Here is a 16230-nt window from a genome sequence, read left to right on the forward strand (position 1 = left end):
ACCAACTAATTAAGATCAGGAAGAACTGTCAGTTTTAGAGAACAGTATCTCGAAGGATTAACAAATCTTGTGTATGTTCCAGCTGGACAAACATTGGTGGAAAAATAGCATACGCCAGTTTTTTCGGCGCAAAAGAAACAAGAACAAACAAGGACAAACAGATCAATTGTTGTAATCGCGTTAATGCACAACCTATCATTGCTTGCACTTTGTGCAAACTCCCTACGCCGATACCGACATGGGCGATACCGATCATGTATTCTCTGTCAGCGTTTTTAAACGTACGTTATAAATAGTCATCAACTCATGCTAAATGGGCTGTGGGTGAGCGGACCGCACCCCACTTATTGTTGGACATCTTGCGTCAGCTTGTGTACAGAAGGCTACTTTCGAAACAAAAACTAAGACCGAAGGTCAAATATCGAAAACGATAAGCTGAATGCGTCCCATCAAGTGGGCAGTCCTGCCATACAGACCGTTTCGGCTCCTCAGAAAATGTGGGCCAAGCCTTAAGTTGACAACGTCCTCTACAAAGACTGGAGTAGTGAAGGCGGTAGTAGTCATATCCACCAGGTCGCCATGTCCTATAACTGCTCCCAATATACTGATTAACAAATATAATTCGCTAAGTTTTTAGTGCTTAATTTATCGCAAAATTTTCAGTGTAAAACCGGCAGAGCAATCTCAGAATTACACATTTCATTTCTTTTCTTTGATCAAGTTTACCGGGGTTCCTTTCTGGGGGTTCATAATATCGCCTTCCAGATTTTACAGTTGCCGCTGTATTAAGCGTAGCTACGATGCTGGCCCTCGGAAACGCGCCCCGACCGTAGGTATTCGGTTAAACGTATCGGCTGTGAAAAAACTGGCACACTGTCGCAGCGGTGGTCCTGCGGTTAGCGCAGAGAGATACGCAGAGAGATTAAATTGCGATGCTTTTGTCTAGGCTTTTCTTTAGAAAATATTTTTTCAATGATTAAGGTGGCGACGACTGGATCGCAGACCTTTCAAGGTCCCCTTCTTCGTCTGCACGAATCTAAAAAAAAGGAACTTTCGGCACTCATTGCGGAACTACCGCTGAAAATGGTGGCCTCTTCATTCCATGCGGCTTTGCATACCATGTCTCTGCAGTCGGGGCAAGTTCCAGGTTGGTAACACCGCTACGCCGGAGCCTGTATTCGTGTTCCAGCGTCTACATTTCAAGGGCTTTAATTTCAGCTAGAAAAATGGAATGATTAAAGAATACTACGGGTTAAAAATGTGAATTGACATTTCTCAACTTTTTTTAGTTTGAAAACCTTCCGTTGAAGTGAAGAATAAACTTTCAGCGAATTCATGAAATTTTAACCAGAAACGTAGGATATTCTTCTCGCTGTGTTACACTCACTGGTTGCTGTAACTTGATCACTTGGATGTATATTCAAACCTGCTGTTTTCCTACGCGCGCCGCCAGCAACATAAAATAAAAACAAATATTTTTCTTTATTTAGGAAACGAGGCCAATTTCAAAGATATACTGACCAGGGCAAGATGGCTGCATATAACTCTGCACTTGACGAACCTTCGTAGGGTGCGTTGCTGATTTTTAAGCTTGCGCAAGAAGGCTGAACAACGGTTTGGTTTATGTTTAGTTTACGAAGTTTTGTCCCAAAGCGATTCAGACTGGAGTAACCTCGAAGCAGTGGGGGTTCATTTGCAGATTATTTAATCAATTCAGTGCTTAGTTTTTAGAGGTTAACATAAAAATGCAGCTTATAAGCGGCGAGGGACGACTTAGTGGAAGGCTGCAGATAATTTCGACCACCTTGAGTTCTTCAATGTGCTCTGACGATGCAAAATAGATTGGCCGCTAGCATTTCGCCTCCATCGAAGTGCGACAGCCTGCGTCAGGGTTCGGACCCGCGTTTTTCAGGTAAGCGGCTGAGCGCCATAAGCACTGACACACCCTGGCTACACAGCTGATAAACACTAATGGCGTGTATGTATGTATGTATGTATGTATGTATGTATGTATGTATGTATGTATGTATGTATGTATGTATGTATGTATGTATGTATGTATGTATGTATGTATGTATGTATGTATGTATGTATGTATGTATGTATGTATGTATGTATGTATGTATGTATGTATGTATGTATGTATGTATGTATGTATGTATGTATGTATGTATGTATGTATGTATGTATGTATGTATGTATGTACGTACAAAAAAAGCGGCCGTATTTTACGTCAACATACAATTTTCAGGGTCGTCGATTGCATAAAGTCTCTACACGAGTAAAAACTGGTGAATACCTGGAAATTCATTTTTCCCTGGAAACAACTGGAATTTAAGTAAGATTATGCTTTCATGAGACCTGAAATTCCACCTGTTTTTTTTTCTGATAATCTTTGCGAGTCGACCCTGCATGACAATTTGTGTCGTATGAAAAAAATAAAAAACTGATGCCGGAAATTGTGGTTTTTTAAGAGACGTCGTAAAGTCGACAAACTTTAAAAGCTTAAGGGCAGACAAAAAGGAGCAAGCTGCATTAAATTTTCACTTTTTTAAGTGGAGCTCAGGTGTTTCAGCAAAGGAAAGAGAAGCATGTGCATTTCTTATTACAAAATATAGGGGATTCAATGAATGCGTGAAAATAGCATCCTATACAGCAAGAGCGTATTTAAATTCCCTGCAAGCTACAGTTTATTACTGTATAAATGCTCAAAAGAAAACATTTGTCAGAAGAAATTAATTTAGTAGAAAGATGACTGACGCCAACCAGGATAATTTTTAAAAAAAAACAAAGAAAGGGCCCAAGGGATTGTATACAAAATTCCCTGCTCAGTCTGGCCGGCCTCGTACGTGGGGGAAACGAATAACTTCGCCGAAAGAATGAGGCAACACAAAGCGGACGTCCGACAAATGAACCGTCAGAGCAGCGCGGTGGCCGAACACTGCGAGGAATGTGACCACCGAATTGACTTTGACGGCACTATTCTACTGGAGACCGAAGCTAGCCAGCGCAGGAGGCTTCTGCTGGAGTCGTGGCACATACAACAGACACGAAGGAATGTTAATCTCTCCCTGGGGACACTTTCTTCGTTTTACATCCATGGTTTGCGGCCATTGACCCGGAGGTATTGAACACGAGGGCTTAAAAAGCCAAGCTGCGCCTCGCCCGTAGTCACACTGTGAAGAAGGGACCGAGCCGGTCCCAAAACGTCCTGTTTTTTTTTTCTCAAAAACTGTCCTGGTTGGCGTCAGTCATCTTTCTACTGCATAAATGCATTCAAAACGAATGCAGAAGCACAGTTAGTTCTAGGATATATTTATACCTGATTTACCTAATACGGTATATAATTCACCTGAACTCTGATATACCGACATATACTCAAAAACCGATCATGCGAAGTACTGAGGAAGAAGCGAACACGAGAACAAGCGCTTTAAATGTATTGCCTTCAGTGGAAATGCAACGACTCATACTTAGTACTTTTCCGTATCTTGCACTTAAGGTTTCATTTTCACAGCCGGTAGACATGCACGAATTTGAATTACGTGCGAATGCAGCATGACAGTGATATTAGCCATTAAGTTCGCAGGATATAGCACAATAATATGTGTATAAAATTACGTAACTAGAAGCGCGCTCACACTGGCGTATAATGCGCTTATTAAATAAAAATAGCCCTGAAACGAAGCCATGAGGCGTGCCAGGGGGCAGGGATGAGGTTGGCATTACAAGCAATAACAATGTGTGGCAGCGGTCTTGACGCATTTGGAAACAGGTTAAAATATTGGTGTTTACCACCAGTGCGGAAGTATAAGTCACCACATTCGCAAAGGTTATGTTCGTCCCCACGAACTGTTTTTGGCTGGCCGACGTTGAATTCTTGCACTTTACGTAAATGTGGTTTCCCTATCCCGTCTTTTCTTTCCTTTCTGTAAGTATTAGAGTAGCCGTGTCGCCGGCTAGCAGTATTCTCAATTATTTCCCAATACAACACGAATGCTCTTGGGGAAAACGAAAGCGGTTTCTCATAACGACGTCCCGCGTCTAGACGCGTGTGGCCTGAGCGGCATGCTACTCCCTTTCGAATGACGTCACGCTTGTCAACGCGTGTGTTGAGTGGTTGGAATCCCAAGACAGTTGCGCGTCTACCGGCTGTCAGAACGATGGCGCCAGGACACACGTCAGCCATCACCTAGCCACGTTTTTAACCGCTGTGTCGTCTGCTTGCGTCACGATTTCTTCCTCTCCAAGACAGCAGTTCAAGCCTTTCTGTTTGTTGTGCTTTGTGACTTGCTCTTTTATAGCGCTTATTTAAACAGACAGAGTAGACATATGAAGTCTGGCTGTATCTAGTCTGGCTGTATCTACGCCTTTGCGCCGCTAATGAATATCTGTTTACGTAGAAGAACGTCGCGAAGCAATTGTACAACCTTTCAAAGCCTAGACGATTATAATTACCTGGGTAGGGTACTTAAAGCGTAGATATACGCCCTCATCGGCTGTTGTCGTAGTGCAAAACGAATGCAGATTATTGATTTTCGTCTTGCGCTCAGATAAATACTTGTATCTCCCCAAAAACTTTCTAATGGAGCACAGAAGGGGTGTTGCTAACGGATAATGCATCATGAAAATGCTATTTTTCAAATTCACGCTTACATCTAGAACGGTTATTTGGTACAGCTGTTTAGTTGGTAGGTTTAGTTTTGCGCCCTGCATACTTGGTGGCGTTCATGTCAACATTGTACACCTGCAGGCCTCCCTACAGCTACGTTAAGTATAACGTATAGTTTAACATGTCCATAAACGCAGAACGAGCATCCTTGGAAAGTCTACCGATCGCCAGACATGACGCGTTTACAAGGATCGTCGGTGTTTGCTGCAACAATTGTCTTTTTTTGCGAGCATATAAGTGGTTTATACGTCCTTTAGTCGCTTTCGTTTTCACAAAGTACGAAGTTGTATACGTATGGCGTACGCCCATTGTACGCGTCTAAATAACATGGAACAAGGTATTGCGGCTCAAGCTACATAGTTTTCACTACTGATTCATCCAAGTACTTGTGCCGCTGGTCTCGTCGCAGAGATCCGTTGCACTACGGAGTGCCATTAGTGTTTAGCGCTCTGTAACAACATGGTTGGCGATATTCAGCAACCTAGTGTTTGTCACAGCCACGTGAAATTATCGGATCAGCTAAGGATATTCTGCGCTCGTTATATTAACGCAAATAGCGTTAAGGAGCTCCTGCCGCAGATAAGCCGGCGTTAGCGTTGTTGGGGTTGTAACACGATAACCTTCGATTGAACAAAATCTTGTGGAGATACGAGGAATCGCGCCCAGTTCTTTCAGACTGTGAGGCGAGCACGCGCAGAACACGCTACGAAGGCTCATTGGTTGGAACTGAATAAAAGTGAGCCTTGTGGATGCGGTGTGGCCTTTCACTTCGACAAGTGTATTCATGTACGGATGCGCACATTAGTAATACCATGGCAGCACTGCAACACGCTGTCGCGTTCCACTCTTAAAGGCAAAGCTTAAGCATCCTCCAGTTTTTTCATGTGTAGTTTCTACCCCCCCCCCCCCCCTCCCCAATACGGGACGCTACTTACAAATCGCCTTGGAAACCAATATCTGGGGGCGTCAATTCGTCATCACTCGAAAGTTTTTCATTTATTCAGGTACAGAAAATCTAAGTTGGCACTGGCGGAATAATCAAAAGATGTGTTTAATTTTTGCACTGTCGGAACACGAAGAAATGAACCGTAATAAAAACAGAGATTCCCTGGAATGTCATGGTCTGTGCAACAATGGTAGCAAGTATAGAAAAGGCCGCATTGTCCCCCTCCCCCAATGTTTGCTGCAAGTCATGGTGTCTTTAGAAACAGTTTTCACGCGGGCGAAATAATCACAGCGCTCCTGGTCATCTTTGCGACATAATCGATCCTCATGCATTATTCACTCTCGCGGTGGTATTACTGCATTTTAAGCCTCAAGTAGAAAATTTATTTTTTTGGAGGTAAAAGGGTTGCAACAAAATTCTGCATACGCCTTGGAATTACGGATAGGTGAAAAACAAAGGCTAGTCAGCTTCATACCTGAGTGCTGAATCACCAACCTTTGTGCCTCCTGCGGTTTTGGAAAAGCTCCAAGGAAGGCATCGACAACAACGCAGCGGGAGTGCGAAGAGCGATTTATGATCAAGAATATAAAAGCACGTAGTTTATTGCATGCTCTTTCTGGCTCGCGCGAGTGACTCGTAGCGTGGTATTGCACTCAGCGTCGACAGAGACCAAACGAAGAAAGCAAACTGAGTGACGAATAAAACCCTTGTTTAAGGTTCTTTACTCCCGGTTGTTTCTGTCTGCACATCGCTAAAAAATCGACAATATGTCTTTCCCTCGTTTCTTTTTTTGCTTTCCAACTTCGCAGGGGGACCAAAGAACCCTCAGTCGAAGTGCTATGACGCAGTGGGCTACCACCCGTGCCGGGTGGCAAATGCCGGACAGAGGTGGCACTTCGACATGCTCACCAAGTCGTGCCTAAGAAGCCAGACCTGCGCCGAGGATCGAAACAACTTCCACAGCAGGGAGGACTGCGAGTACGCTTGCCCGGCGTGTGAGTGGAAGTTATATACTGTGGACGCGTCGCTGCTTTTGAAGGGCACGACCAGTACTTATGCGAAGAAAAAACGTTTTCTGGAACACTGGTGTTCCTAAATATATTCCAGAACATATACCGTAACTCTACTTGGATGGATGGATGGATACGGCTGAACCCTTTACATCGGGCAGTGGCTCAAGCCACCTAGCCATGTCTTGTGAAATTTTACTCCTGTCTTGCTTTTAGCCACCAATCAGATAACCTTCGCTTGGTTACTTCTAACCTCTTAAAATCCACTTTCCCTTCACTATCCCTAAACCCCAATGCCTTGGGTAAGTCAGCCCCGCTGCCTTCCACTGTAGGGTGAAGCCCTTTACAGAAAAGTATCAAGTGTTCAGCCGTTTCCTCCTCCTCTCCGCACGCAATGCACAAAGTGTCTATCTCCTGGTACCTGACTCTATACTTCTTAGTACGCAAAACTCCAGTCCTGGCCTCAAACAACAAAGAACTTCCCCTACAATTATCATAGATATTTTCTTTGACAATTTCCTGTTTAAAGGTCCGGTATGTTTCTAGTGCCGATTTCGTCAGCATCCCTGTTTTCCACAAAGCTCTCTCTGTTCCTTTAACCTTTTTCTTAACCGATAATTGCTGATTTGCCCCCTTACTGCTGTCCAGATATTTGCTTGTCAATTTTCTAGTTCGCTTTCTTCATTTCGTATCAACATTCTTTATATACAGGTATCTGAAAACTTTCCTAGCCCATCGCTTTTCCTCCATCCTTCTCAATCGTTCCTCAAATGCTATCTTACTGCTAGCCTCTCTGCTCTCGAAAGACGCCCATCCCATATCACCCTGTACCCCCTGATTTGGTGTATTGCCATGTGCTCCCAAAGCTAACCTCCCTACTCCCCGTTGCCTAATTTCCAGCCTTGCTTGAACATCTGGCCTCATACACAGGACCGCATTCCCGAAGGTCAGGCTAGGGACCATCACCCCTTTCCAGATCCCTCTTACCACCTCATACCTATTGTAATTCCACAGTGCCCTATTTTTCATGACAGCTGCATTCCTACTAGCTTTATTCATTACATATTTTTCATGCTCTGTCAGATACTCAACACTGTTATTTATCCACACCCCAAGATACTTGTACTCATTCACTACCTTTAGCACGAACTCCTGTATTCTATGCTCGCCGCCCTCTTCATTAAATGTCATGACTGCAGATTTTTCCTTACTATACTTGAAGCCTAATCTATCTCCCTCTGTACTGCATATGTCTAACAACTTCTGCAGGTCTTCCTTGTTGTCAGCCATTATCACTATATCGTCCGCATATATTAGTCCCGGTAATGTCTGTTTAATCAATTCCCCTTGCTTGAAAAAAGATAGGTTGAAACCTAGTCCGCTCCCCTCTAGCTTGGCCTCCAAACCTTGCAGGTACAACATGAACAACAAAGGGGACAGAGGACATCCTTGTCTAAGCCCCCGCTGTATCTCTACAGGCCCTGATACCTTTTTTTCCCATTTTATGAGCACTCTGTTACCTCTATATATATCTTTTAAAAGATTAATTACTCCATTTTCCACATCCAATGTGCCCAATATGTCCCACAAATGCTCCTGAGTAACGTTGTCATAGGCTCCCCTAATATCCAGAAATGCTAGCAATAAGGGCCTACGTTCCTTTTCCGCAGTTTCTATACACTGTGTCAATGAAAATAGATTGTCCTCCAACCTCCTTTGTTTCCGGAACCCATTCTGTAGTTCCCCTAGCACCCCCTCGTTCTCCACCCAAGCCTGCAGTCTATCCTTTATAATTTGCATCACCACCCTGTAAACCACAGACGTCACGGTTATGGGGCGATAGTTACTTACGTCTGCTTTGTCCCTCTTTCCCTTATATATAATGTTCATGCTACTTAATCGCCATTCATCGGGGACTTTCTCATCCACTATCATTTTGTTCACTACCTGTATTAATGTTTGCTTGGATTTTGGTCCTAACTTCTTTATCAACATAATCGGGATACCATCTGGTCCTGTTGATGTGCCACTAGGAACCTTCTTCTCTGCCCTTTCCCACTCTCCTAGCAAATTAGCGCCATCTGGTGGGCGTAGTAGGAGTGAACACATCGACACCTGAAAGGGAATCTTTGCACTATTAATTGTGAGAAAGTACCGATTGAAAGACAAAGTAAAACAGTGCTAAAAAAAAAACTTGCCACACAGGCCTGTCTGTTCTGGCGAAGAAATTGGAGTAAGAAAAAAGCGGTAATCAAGATAAGTTATCATGGCATTTCTGAACATACTCGGTTCTTTCATCAAGTTCGGGTGGGTTGCAGCTTTGGATGTTTAAGCACATGTGTATTCAACTACTGGGTCATTGAACGTAAAATGTTGGTGCAAAAAGAAGGAAGTGTTTCGAGGGAGCGGTTATAACGTTCCTGCTCCTCTCAAGAGCGTGGCATTACTGAAGATGAAATCTCCTGCACTGGTTTTGCTCGGTCTTCAGTAAAATGATTCCGCCAGTCTATCCTGTGGTGGCATGTACAGCAGCGCTCGGCCACCGCTCTTACATCCCTATTCTACCACAGTTCGGCGTGAACATGTTCATGAATATGTCCAACTTTTCGCAGCCGCTGGACACTCAGACCTGCCACATTATTCACGCGATCACATGCAGTGCTTCCCACGGGTACAGAAAATCGTTACGAAATACCCATTGTACATTATTTCCGCCGTTAGTTTGATTATTCAAGTGTCATGCGGCGCGTGGTGGGCGCCCAGCAAACTAAACCCGTTTTTCTGTCCTGACTCTCACAGGCTTCACGTCCTGGCGACCTGTACCTGGTTATAAGCTTGACTTGCAGGGAATGGAGTTTTTGTTTTTGAGTGACAAAAATGGAAGCGACGGGGAAATCTGCTGCTGAGTTAAAATCATATTTAAGGGAAAGCTAGACACAGGCTCTGAATCATACTGCTAAGAAAAGGCGCCAGTTCCTTCTTTGAAATGGGGATGCTTTACTTAAAGCAGAATCATTAAAGCAAGAACTTTTTTCTTACTGCACTTGGCTTCCATTAGGCAGGGCTGTGCTGAAGCCTGCATGAAAACCCAAATACTGGTGCAAAGTTCAGAAACGACGTACCTGCTGAGTCTCAGCGACGGCTACCCATGCAGCGTATAGTGCCACTCTGTGTGAGGGTACCTATCATTGTACACAATAGGAACTTATACAAGTTAGTGAAGGCATATACTGTAATAATAATCGAAAGAAGTCTTTTACGTTGGCTGTGCATGGTAAGCGCGCGGCATAAGGTAGTTAGCTAGCTCAAGTATTTCATAAGGAGAAGTTACAATCGAACGTTAACATATGGACAGACTTCAGGCAGTGTACGCTATGTAAACGCATGCTCTCCTTCTCTTCTATCGGCCTAAATCGGGCTAGAAACACATAGTAGGGCCTTGTGCATCCTCCGTTGTTACAAGTTCAAGAATTAAATGACCAATTTATAATTGTGATGGCATCGAGACAGGGTTCGAGGGAGGGGGGGGGGGGCGGAGGGGGCATGGTGTCTGTTTATATAGCCCTTGAAACTTCCCAATACAAATATCACAGTAATAAGATGTTTGACGCTCTCACCAGGCCTTTAAGCTTCTTTTACGTTCTGAATATCGCTCAAGTACTTTACATGACTGGCAGAATAGGCGGTAGAGCCACATAGCGACATTAATTAAAGATTTTCTATAATCTGAACATAAACTCATGACAAGGCAGCGCATGTCCATGCTGAAGCCGTTCTCGTGTGGCGTCGTATAGATAAAGGTCACTTTACTCCACAGCTGAAAGTTTTTGTTTACAATGTTTGTGATTGTGCCACTGAGTTCCTGAATTTCTCAATTCCATAAACTGCCACACCGCCCTCAGTGCAATTTTGCGTTTGTGGTGAAATAAATTAAAACCTGGTGTTGTGAACGTGTGTTTACGTTGCCTATCCCAGCACTGCAAGAAATGCTGTCATAATTATTTAGGCACTTTGACAGACTTGCACTCACTTGGATTCAGAATAATTAATCAGCTTTATAGCCTAGTCACTGCATAATAACACTGAGGAATTATGTCAAATGAGTACTACATAGAGCGTGGTAGCACATGAAGTATAAGCGCAATGGATTAGCAAAAAAGCATATCAACAATGCTTGTTGCCCCTTAGTGCGCTCTTCGCCATTGTGGCTTTAGCATTGTAACGGTGTCTAATTCGCTATCAACATAATAAGGAAACTGTTACCTTGCGGTCAGCATGGTACCCGAAAAATAGGTGACTTCTCGCCCTAAGCACATACCCAGAAAATATGAACAGAAGGAATTTTAGCGGTAATCCATTTATGAATGCAATGTTTCCATATAATGTAAGATTTCACTATGAAAATCAAAATATCCACAGATCACCCGACGGCAGTCTTGAATTTTTTTCTATTAACGTTTTTGCTATCGTAAAAAGCGGTCCTCATTGGTTTTCGTCGGGAGTCTTAGCTGTTCGATGCGACCGGTGGAAATACTTCAAAAGTAAAATTTCGCTACATATCGCAAGTATGGACCATTACCTTCAATATTATCGTAAAAGTATATTACAGTATTGGATTTTTCAAAAATTTCATCCGAAATTTTAAGATTTGATAATGCTTAGTGCGTGGGCCTGATGACTATTCCGTGCCTTTATTACACATCATGAACATTGTTTATATAAAATATTTTCTATTTTTCTCCCACGAGGCATCAAGCAAGGGAGTATAGAGGTAATCGCATAAAAAGGGAAAAATACGCGCAAATTTATCGGGAATAAAATTTCGTACACAAGATAAAGGGAAGGACGCCTGTCTGTCGCAGCCCACTATGCAGTCTGAAGTCTCAAGTGCGTTCCCCAGTGATGGTATTCAATCTTTTTCTGAACTTGTGTAACAGTAATAACATCATCTCTAAGCATAGCGTGGAGACAAGTGAAAATTAGAGAATTTTGTGCATATCGACCTAAAAGCATGTACTCAGGCCAAAATAAAACTGTTCTCAAGTCTAATGCTTTTTCTGATTGTTGCTTAGATATAACTGTCATTAATCAAACATTTTTTCTTTTTGGATTAGATTCTTTCTGCCTCTTCCCGAAAGTTGATCAACACTGCTCCAATACCACCGCACAAAGCCAATGGTTCTTCGACGCAAAGACTCATCGGTGCAAAAAATCGGCCAATTGTGTGATCGGAGCCAATGCCTTCGTCACGAGATCAGAATGCGTCTCGATGTGCAGAGCAGGTGAGAAATTCGCGGTTTTGAATGCTGTAGCCGGCACGGCTTTACAACGTTGTTTTTTCGTTTGTTACCTGTAGAAAAGTGGTATTGAAATGATTTAGGAATCATCCAACATTATTCCTGCCACTCTGCGCAGCTACATTCTCGCAGGAATGCTTTCATACTAGTAGTACTTGACTATGCTCTTCATCGATATCCTTTTGAAACAACATGTTGCATTGTTCTGATGTCAAGAGAACTTAGCATCATTTTACAATACCAGTTGTTGAGCGATTTGGTAATCACGGTGATCCATAACAGCGCGACAGACGGTGATGTGTCTCTTCTTCTCTGTCCCGTCTGTCGTGCCGTTATGGATCAGAGCATCATTCTGCAATGCACCCAAAACATTACGGTATGCCAAATATGTAAGCTCAGTTGATTTTTATTAAAAGGAACGCTCGGTGAATTGTGAAATCATTAGACAGCAATCAATGGTTGACAGAACTGACCGAATTATTTTCAATGTATACATTCGAAGCCTCAATCCAAGAAAACAAAGTAGCAATAGAGGGCTGTCCTAGTAAACAGTGCTCAATATTTCATAAATATAGGTTAATGACTCAGGGCACTGCTTGTGGCGAACGAGTCAAGCTCAAAGATATAATGCTTTCTTCTTTTTTCGCATTTCGTCCCCCGCATAAAATATAATTGGAAGAAGGGGAAAAAATTTCTGTTGTTTATAAGAGGCTTCCTTCGGAATATGTTACACCAAACAGTACCGCCAATTAGACTTATGAGAAAATGAGCCACTGAATTGAAAAAGATTTCGCTTGATCTTTGCTTCTGTTCTAAACATATTCTTCGATTTTCGTTTCTTTTTTCAGTCGACGTGTGCGATGCACCGAGGCCATTGGAACTGTGCGACAGCGGACAGAGGACCGTATGGTACTACGACCCAACCTCCGGCCAGTGCCTTAAAGACGTCAACTGCCATAACCGAGGGAATAACTTCCCAAGCCTACAAGAATGCCGCAGGGTCTGCGTAAGACGTAAGTGTCCCTCTGAGCTCAAAGTTTAGAGGTATTTGTGCCCAGGAGTTCGCTAGAGATTTCGGAAGCTGGCGTCTTCGGCTTGAATGCTTAGGTCTGCACAGAGACAAATGCTTCAAAGTGGTTACCTTTCTTTATTTCAGAACTCCAGGTTTCCACTACGCTAATAACTACGGAATAGAGCACAGAGTTTTTAAGGAATGTTGAAGCCTTGCCTCTCCTCAAAGTCTTAGCCAACTTTCAAAACGTTCGATCCTTGAAGCCATACAAATCACCACACATGCGGCGCACACTTTTATGAACTCTGTAAAACTGGTGAAAAGCTAAAAAGAGCAAAATTGATTACCATAATTGAATGAAGGAGCTCTATTTATGCAAAAGACGTCCTTGTCAACAAAAATGTGCACATTTCCTTAAAATGCTTTTGTTCGAGTGAAAAAGAAAACTGTGGCCAATTATAAGCGATTAGTACCTAGAGAACTCTGCGACGGATATGAAACGTGGCATAGGCGTTTCAATTGCAGTGGCTTTAAAGAATCCCTTTACAAAGCCTGCCAAGAAAAGTGGCTTCTTTCGCGACTCTTCGGGAAGAAGGCGGTGGCACAAAGTGGCGGTACAATATAGGAGTATACGCAACTGTGTGTAAGTACTGCCAACAGTACCTAAACCAAGTAACGGAAACTTCTCATTTCTTGTCGCCTCGTCCCGGGCGTCTTCGGTACTATTTCACGTACTTGCTCTTCACAGCCGCAGTGATGCTTGCACCTGACTGGGAGTTCCTGGTTCAGCTTTCATGCTGCGTGTACCGTGATCTGCGAGCATGGCGGCATGTTGGTGCTTCGCGTTTTGTTCCGAATATACTAAGACATTTTGCATTGTGCTCATGCAGTCGACCTTGGGATTGATTTAAAGATACGTTGCATTGAATGCAGTACAGCCGCAAATTTTATACTGAAGAGCGCCCTCAAATGCAACACCGTTTGTTTTCATTTTCCTTGGAATCCGGCCGACGGCTCTAAACCTTGTATCCATTTCGCGTTACTGTCATATGAAATACGAGTGTTTCTAGATGCTTCGCAACTTACACGCGTTCAATCATGAGGAGCTAGCAGAATGGTTCTATGCGCGTAAAACATAAATATTATGAAGTGAGGAGCGCCCAGTGTCACGTGACAGCTATAGCCCATCTGGGGGAGGGCTGAAAACGAAAAGTGGCAGCTAATAAATGCCGACGACCTCAATGTGTTAAAATTAGTGGGGCTTAAAATACACGAACTTCATGCATGTGGCTCGTAAAATTGAGAGGCCATAGCGCGCTGTCCTTGGCTTTCTGTCTTTATGTCCTTCACGCTCAAGTACCAGGGGCTTCATGACCGCCCCTGCTGCTATCCCTCTTTCGTTCGCTGTGCATTGAAGTGAATTTAAATCCAGATGGCCTCAAATAGCAATGACCACCACATGCCAAGTTCTGTGCTCAAATAAGTCCACATGTCACCTCAGGAGTCTCGCCGGTACCAATGCCAAGTCCAGTGTGCTACTCCTTCCCGCCAACCCACGGCTGTGGACGCCTTATGGAGAGGTGGGTCTACAATTTGGACGCCAAGAGGTGCGAACGCCGGTTCGTCTGCCCTAAGGCTGGCAACAGCTTCGTGAAGAGGAGCACCTGCGAAAAAACATGCCCGTCAGGTGAGCAAAACAGTGCGAACTGTACATAAAGACACATTATAAATCAAACGTGCAAGTTGACCAGTCTAGAGTCCAACTGGAATAAACCACATCACCATCTCCATTCTGTCTATGATGAGTAACTGGTATGTTTCTGGAGCGACAATGTTTTGAAAGTCTTGTGGGGAACGAAAAGAGGTCTGCCTTTATAGTAATCTACGGCAGCAAAGATTGCTCATTACAATTTTTACCCACTCGTATTTTGTTTATGTACACTGCAGGACATTCATAGTATTTTGATTTCCGCCGCTTAATGTCCTCGAGACGACTGCCCTCTTTGTGGCAAAACGGGAAAGATGTGTTGGGGAGGAGCGTATACGACTGAAAATGACTCTGAAGCCTAAAGAAGACAATTTTTTTCATTGCCATTCCTCTTACTTACTTATTTCGTTCCGAACTCGCAACAGCGTCCGCCAGTAAACTTTCAATTATCTGCGATCGTGCAACCCAGTCTATATAATTTTAGGGTATACCAGGCGTATATCTACAGGCAAGCAGAAGATTTATTCATTCATCAAAGCCGGAAGAACTCGGCAGCAAAGCAGACCACAGTAGATCGTGGCTTTTTTACCAAAGATTGCGATTGTAGCTCATTTGGTGCTTTTGTTCTGTCGTCTTGGGCTTGCCAGTTGCAGGACGTGTCAAAATTGGCAGTGGCTTAGCTCGGCTATGCCACGATATACGTAGCGACAGGTACGTTTCCCTGGCTCAGCTTATTGCAGTCACTGTGCGTTTAGCAATGAGAGACACTGGGCTCCATATCGGCGGCTATGCGCCGCCTATTACTATCGGCAGTATGACATCTCAGTTTGGCAAGCAGTTCGTCTCTCATGTTCGTCTCGCCATGTGCCAGGCGATAGCCTTAGGATCGGAAGAGTTAATCTTAGTAGCGGCTGGACTCTTCTTTTCTGCCTCCATGTCAAACGTTGTGATACCGCCGCCCATTACATCTCCGCCTTATATACGCAGTGCTGCGCATGCAACGCGCGGTTCGGGATAGAGCGGCGTGCGGCGAGACGGCGGCGAAGCGCGCGGCACCCCTGTAAAGTCTCTCTGGTTAGCATGGTAACGGCGCATGCGCACAACTGGCCTCTCCCGGCCGCCGCGAAATGCTCGACTGGTAGGCCAGTGTAGCTCCGGCTGCAAAAATCAAGCAATTCCTTCAACACATCTTGCGTATTGCTGGGAGACATTTTTCCGTCACTTTCCTTCACTCTTCTCCGGAGCAGTAAAGATTGCGCAGCCACACACTCAAAAATGTTGGAGTGTGGGTACACTGATTACACTGAAAAGTGTGGCTACACTAATTACATTGAAGGAGTACCTCAGGTACAGAGTGCTACGCATGCCGCCGATTTGTTTTTAGGGCGACAACATTGGAGTAGTCATCGCACCGAAACCCCTGCCATATGCGAGACTAAGTTCCCTGACTGGTCGGGAAACGTCACATGACCTTCTGACATGATCACACACTGCCAACCCTGGCAGATGGAGATTAAACTGATTGGTCGAGAAAGGTCACGCCACCTTGTGACGTAATCACAGCGTGCCCGTGGTGGCAGGAAGC

General features: G+C 44.0%; 1 protein-coding gene across 1 annotated transcript in view; it reads left to right on the forward strand.

Moving 5' to 3' along the window:
- LOC144105537 (papilin-like) overlaps window positions 1–16230 on the forward strand; it is a 44342-nt gene that overhangs the window by 17721 nt on the left and 10391 nt on the right. Inside the window, exons 2-5 of the mRNA XM_077638660.1 lie at window positions 6428–6613; window positions 11743–11910; window positions 12774–12938; window positions 14439–14624. Coding sequence (XP_077494786.1) covers window positions 6428–6613; window positions 11743–11910; window positions 12774–12938; window positions 14439–14624 — 705 coding nt within the window. The remainder of the gene's footprint in view (window positions 1–6427; window positions 6614–11742; window positions 11911–12773; window positions 12939–14438; window positions 14625–16230) is intronic.

This window comes from Amblyomma americanum, chromosome 9 (assembly GCF_052857255.1).
Source record: "Amblyomma americanum isolate KBUSLIRL-KWMA chromosome 9, ASM5285725v1, whole genome shotgun sequence".
NCBI classification, from domain to species: domain Eukaryota; kingdom Metazoa; phylum Arthropoda; class Arachnida; order Ixodida; family Ixodidae; genus Amblyomma; species Amblyomma americanum.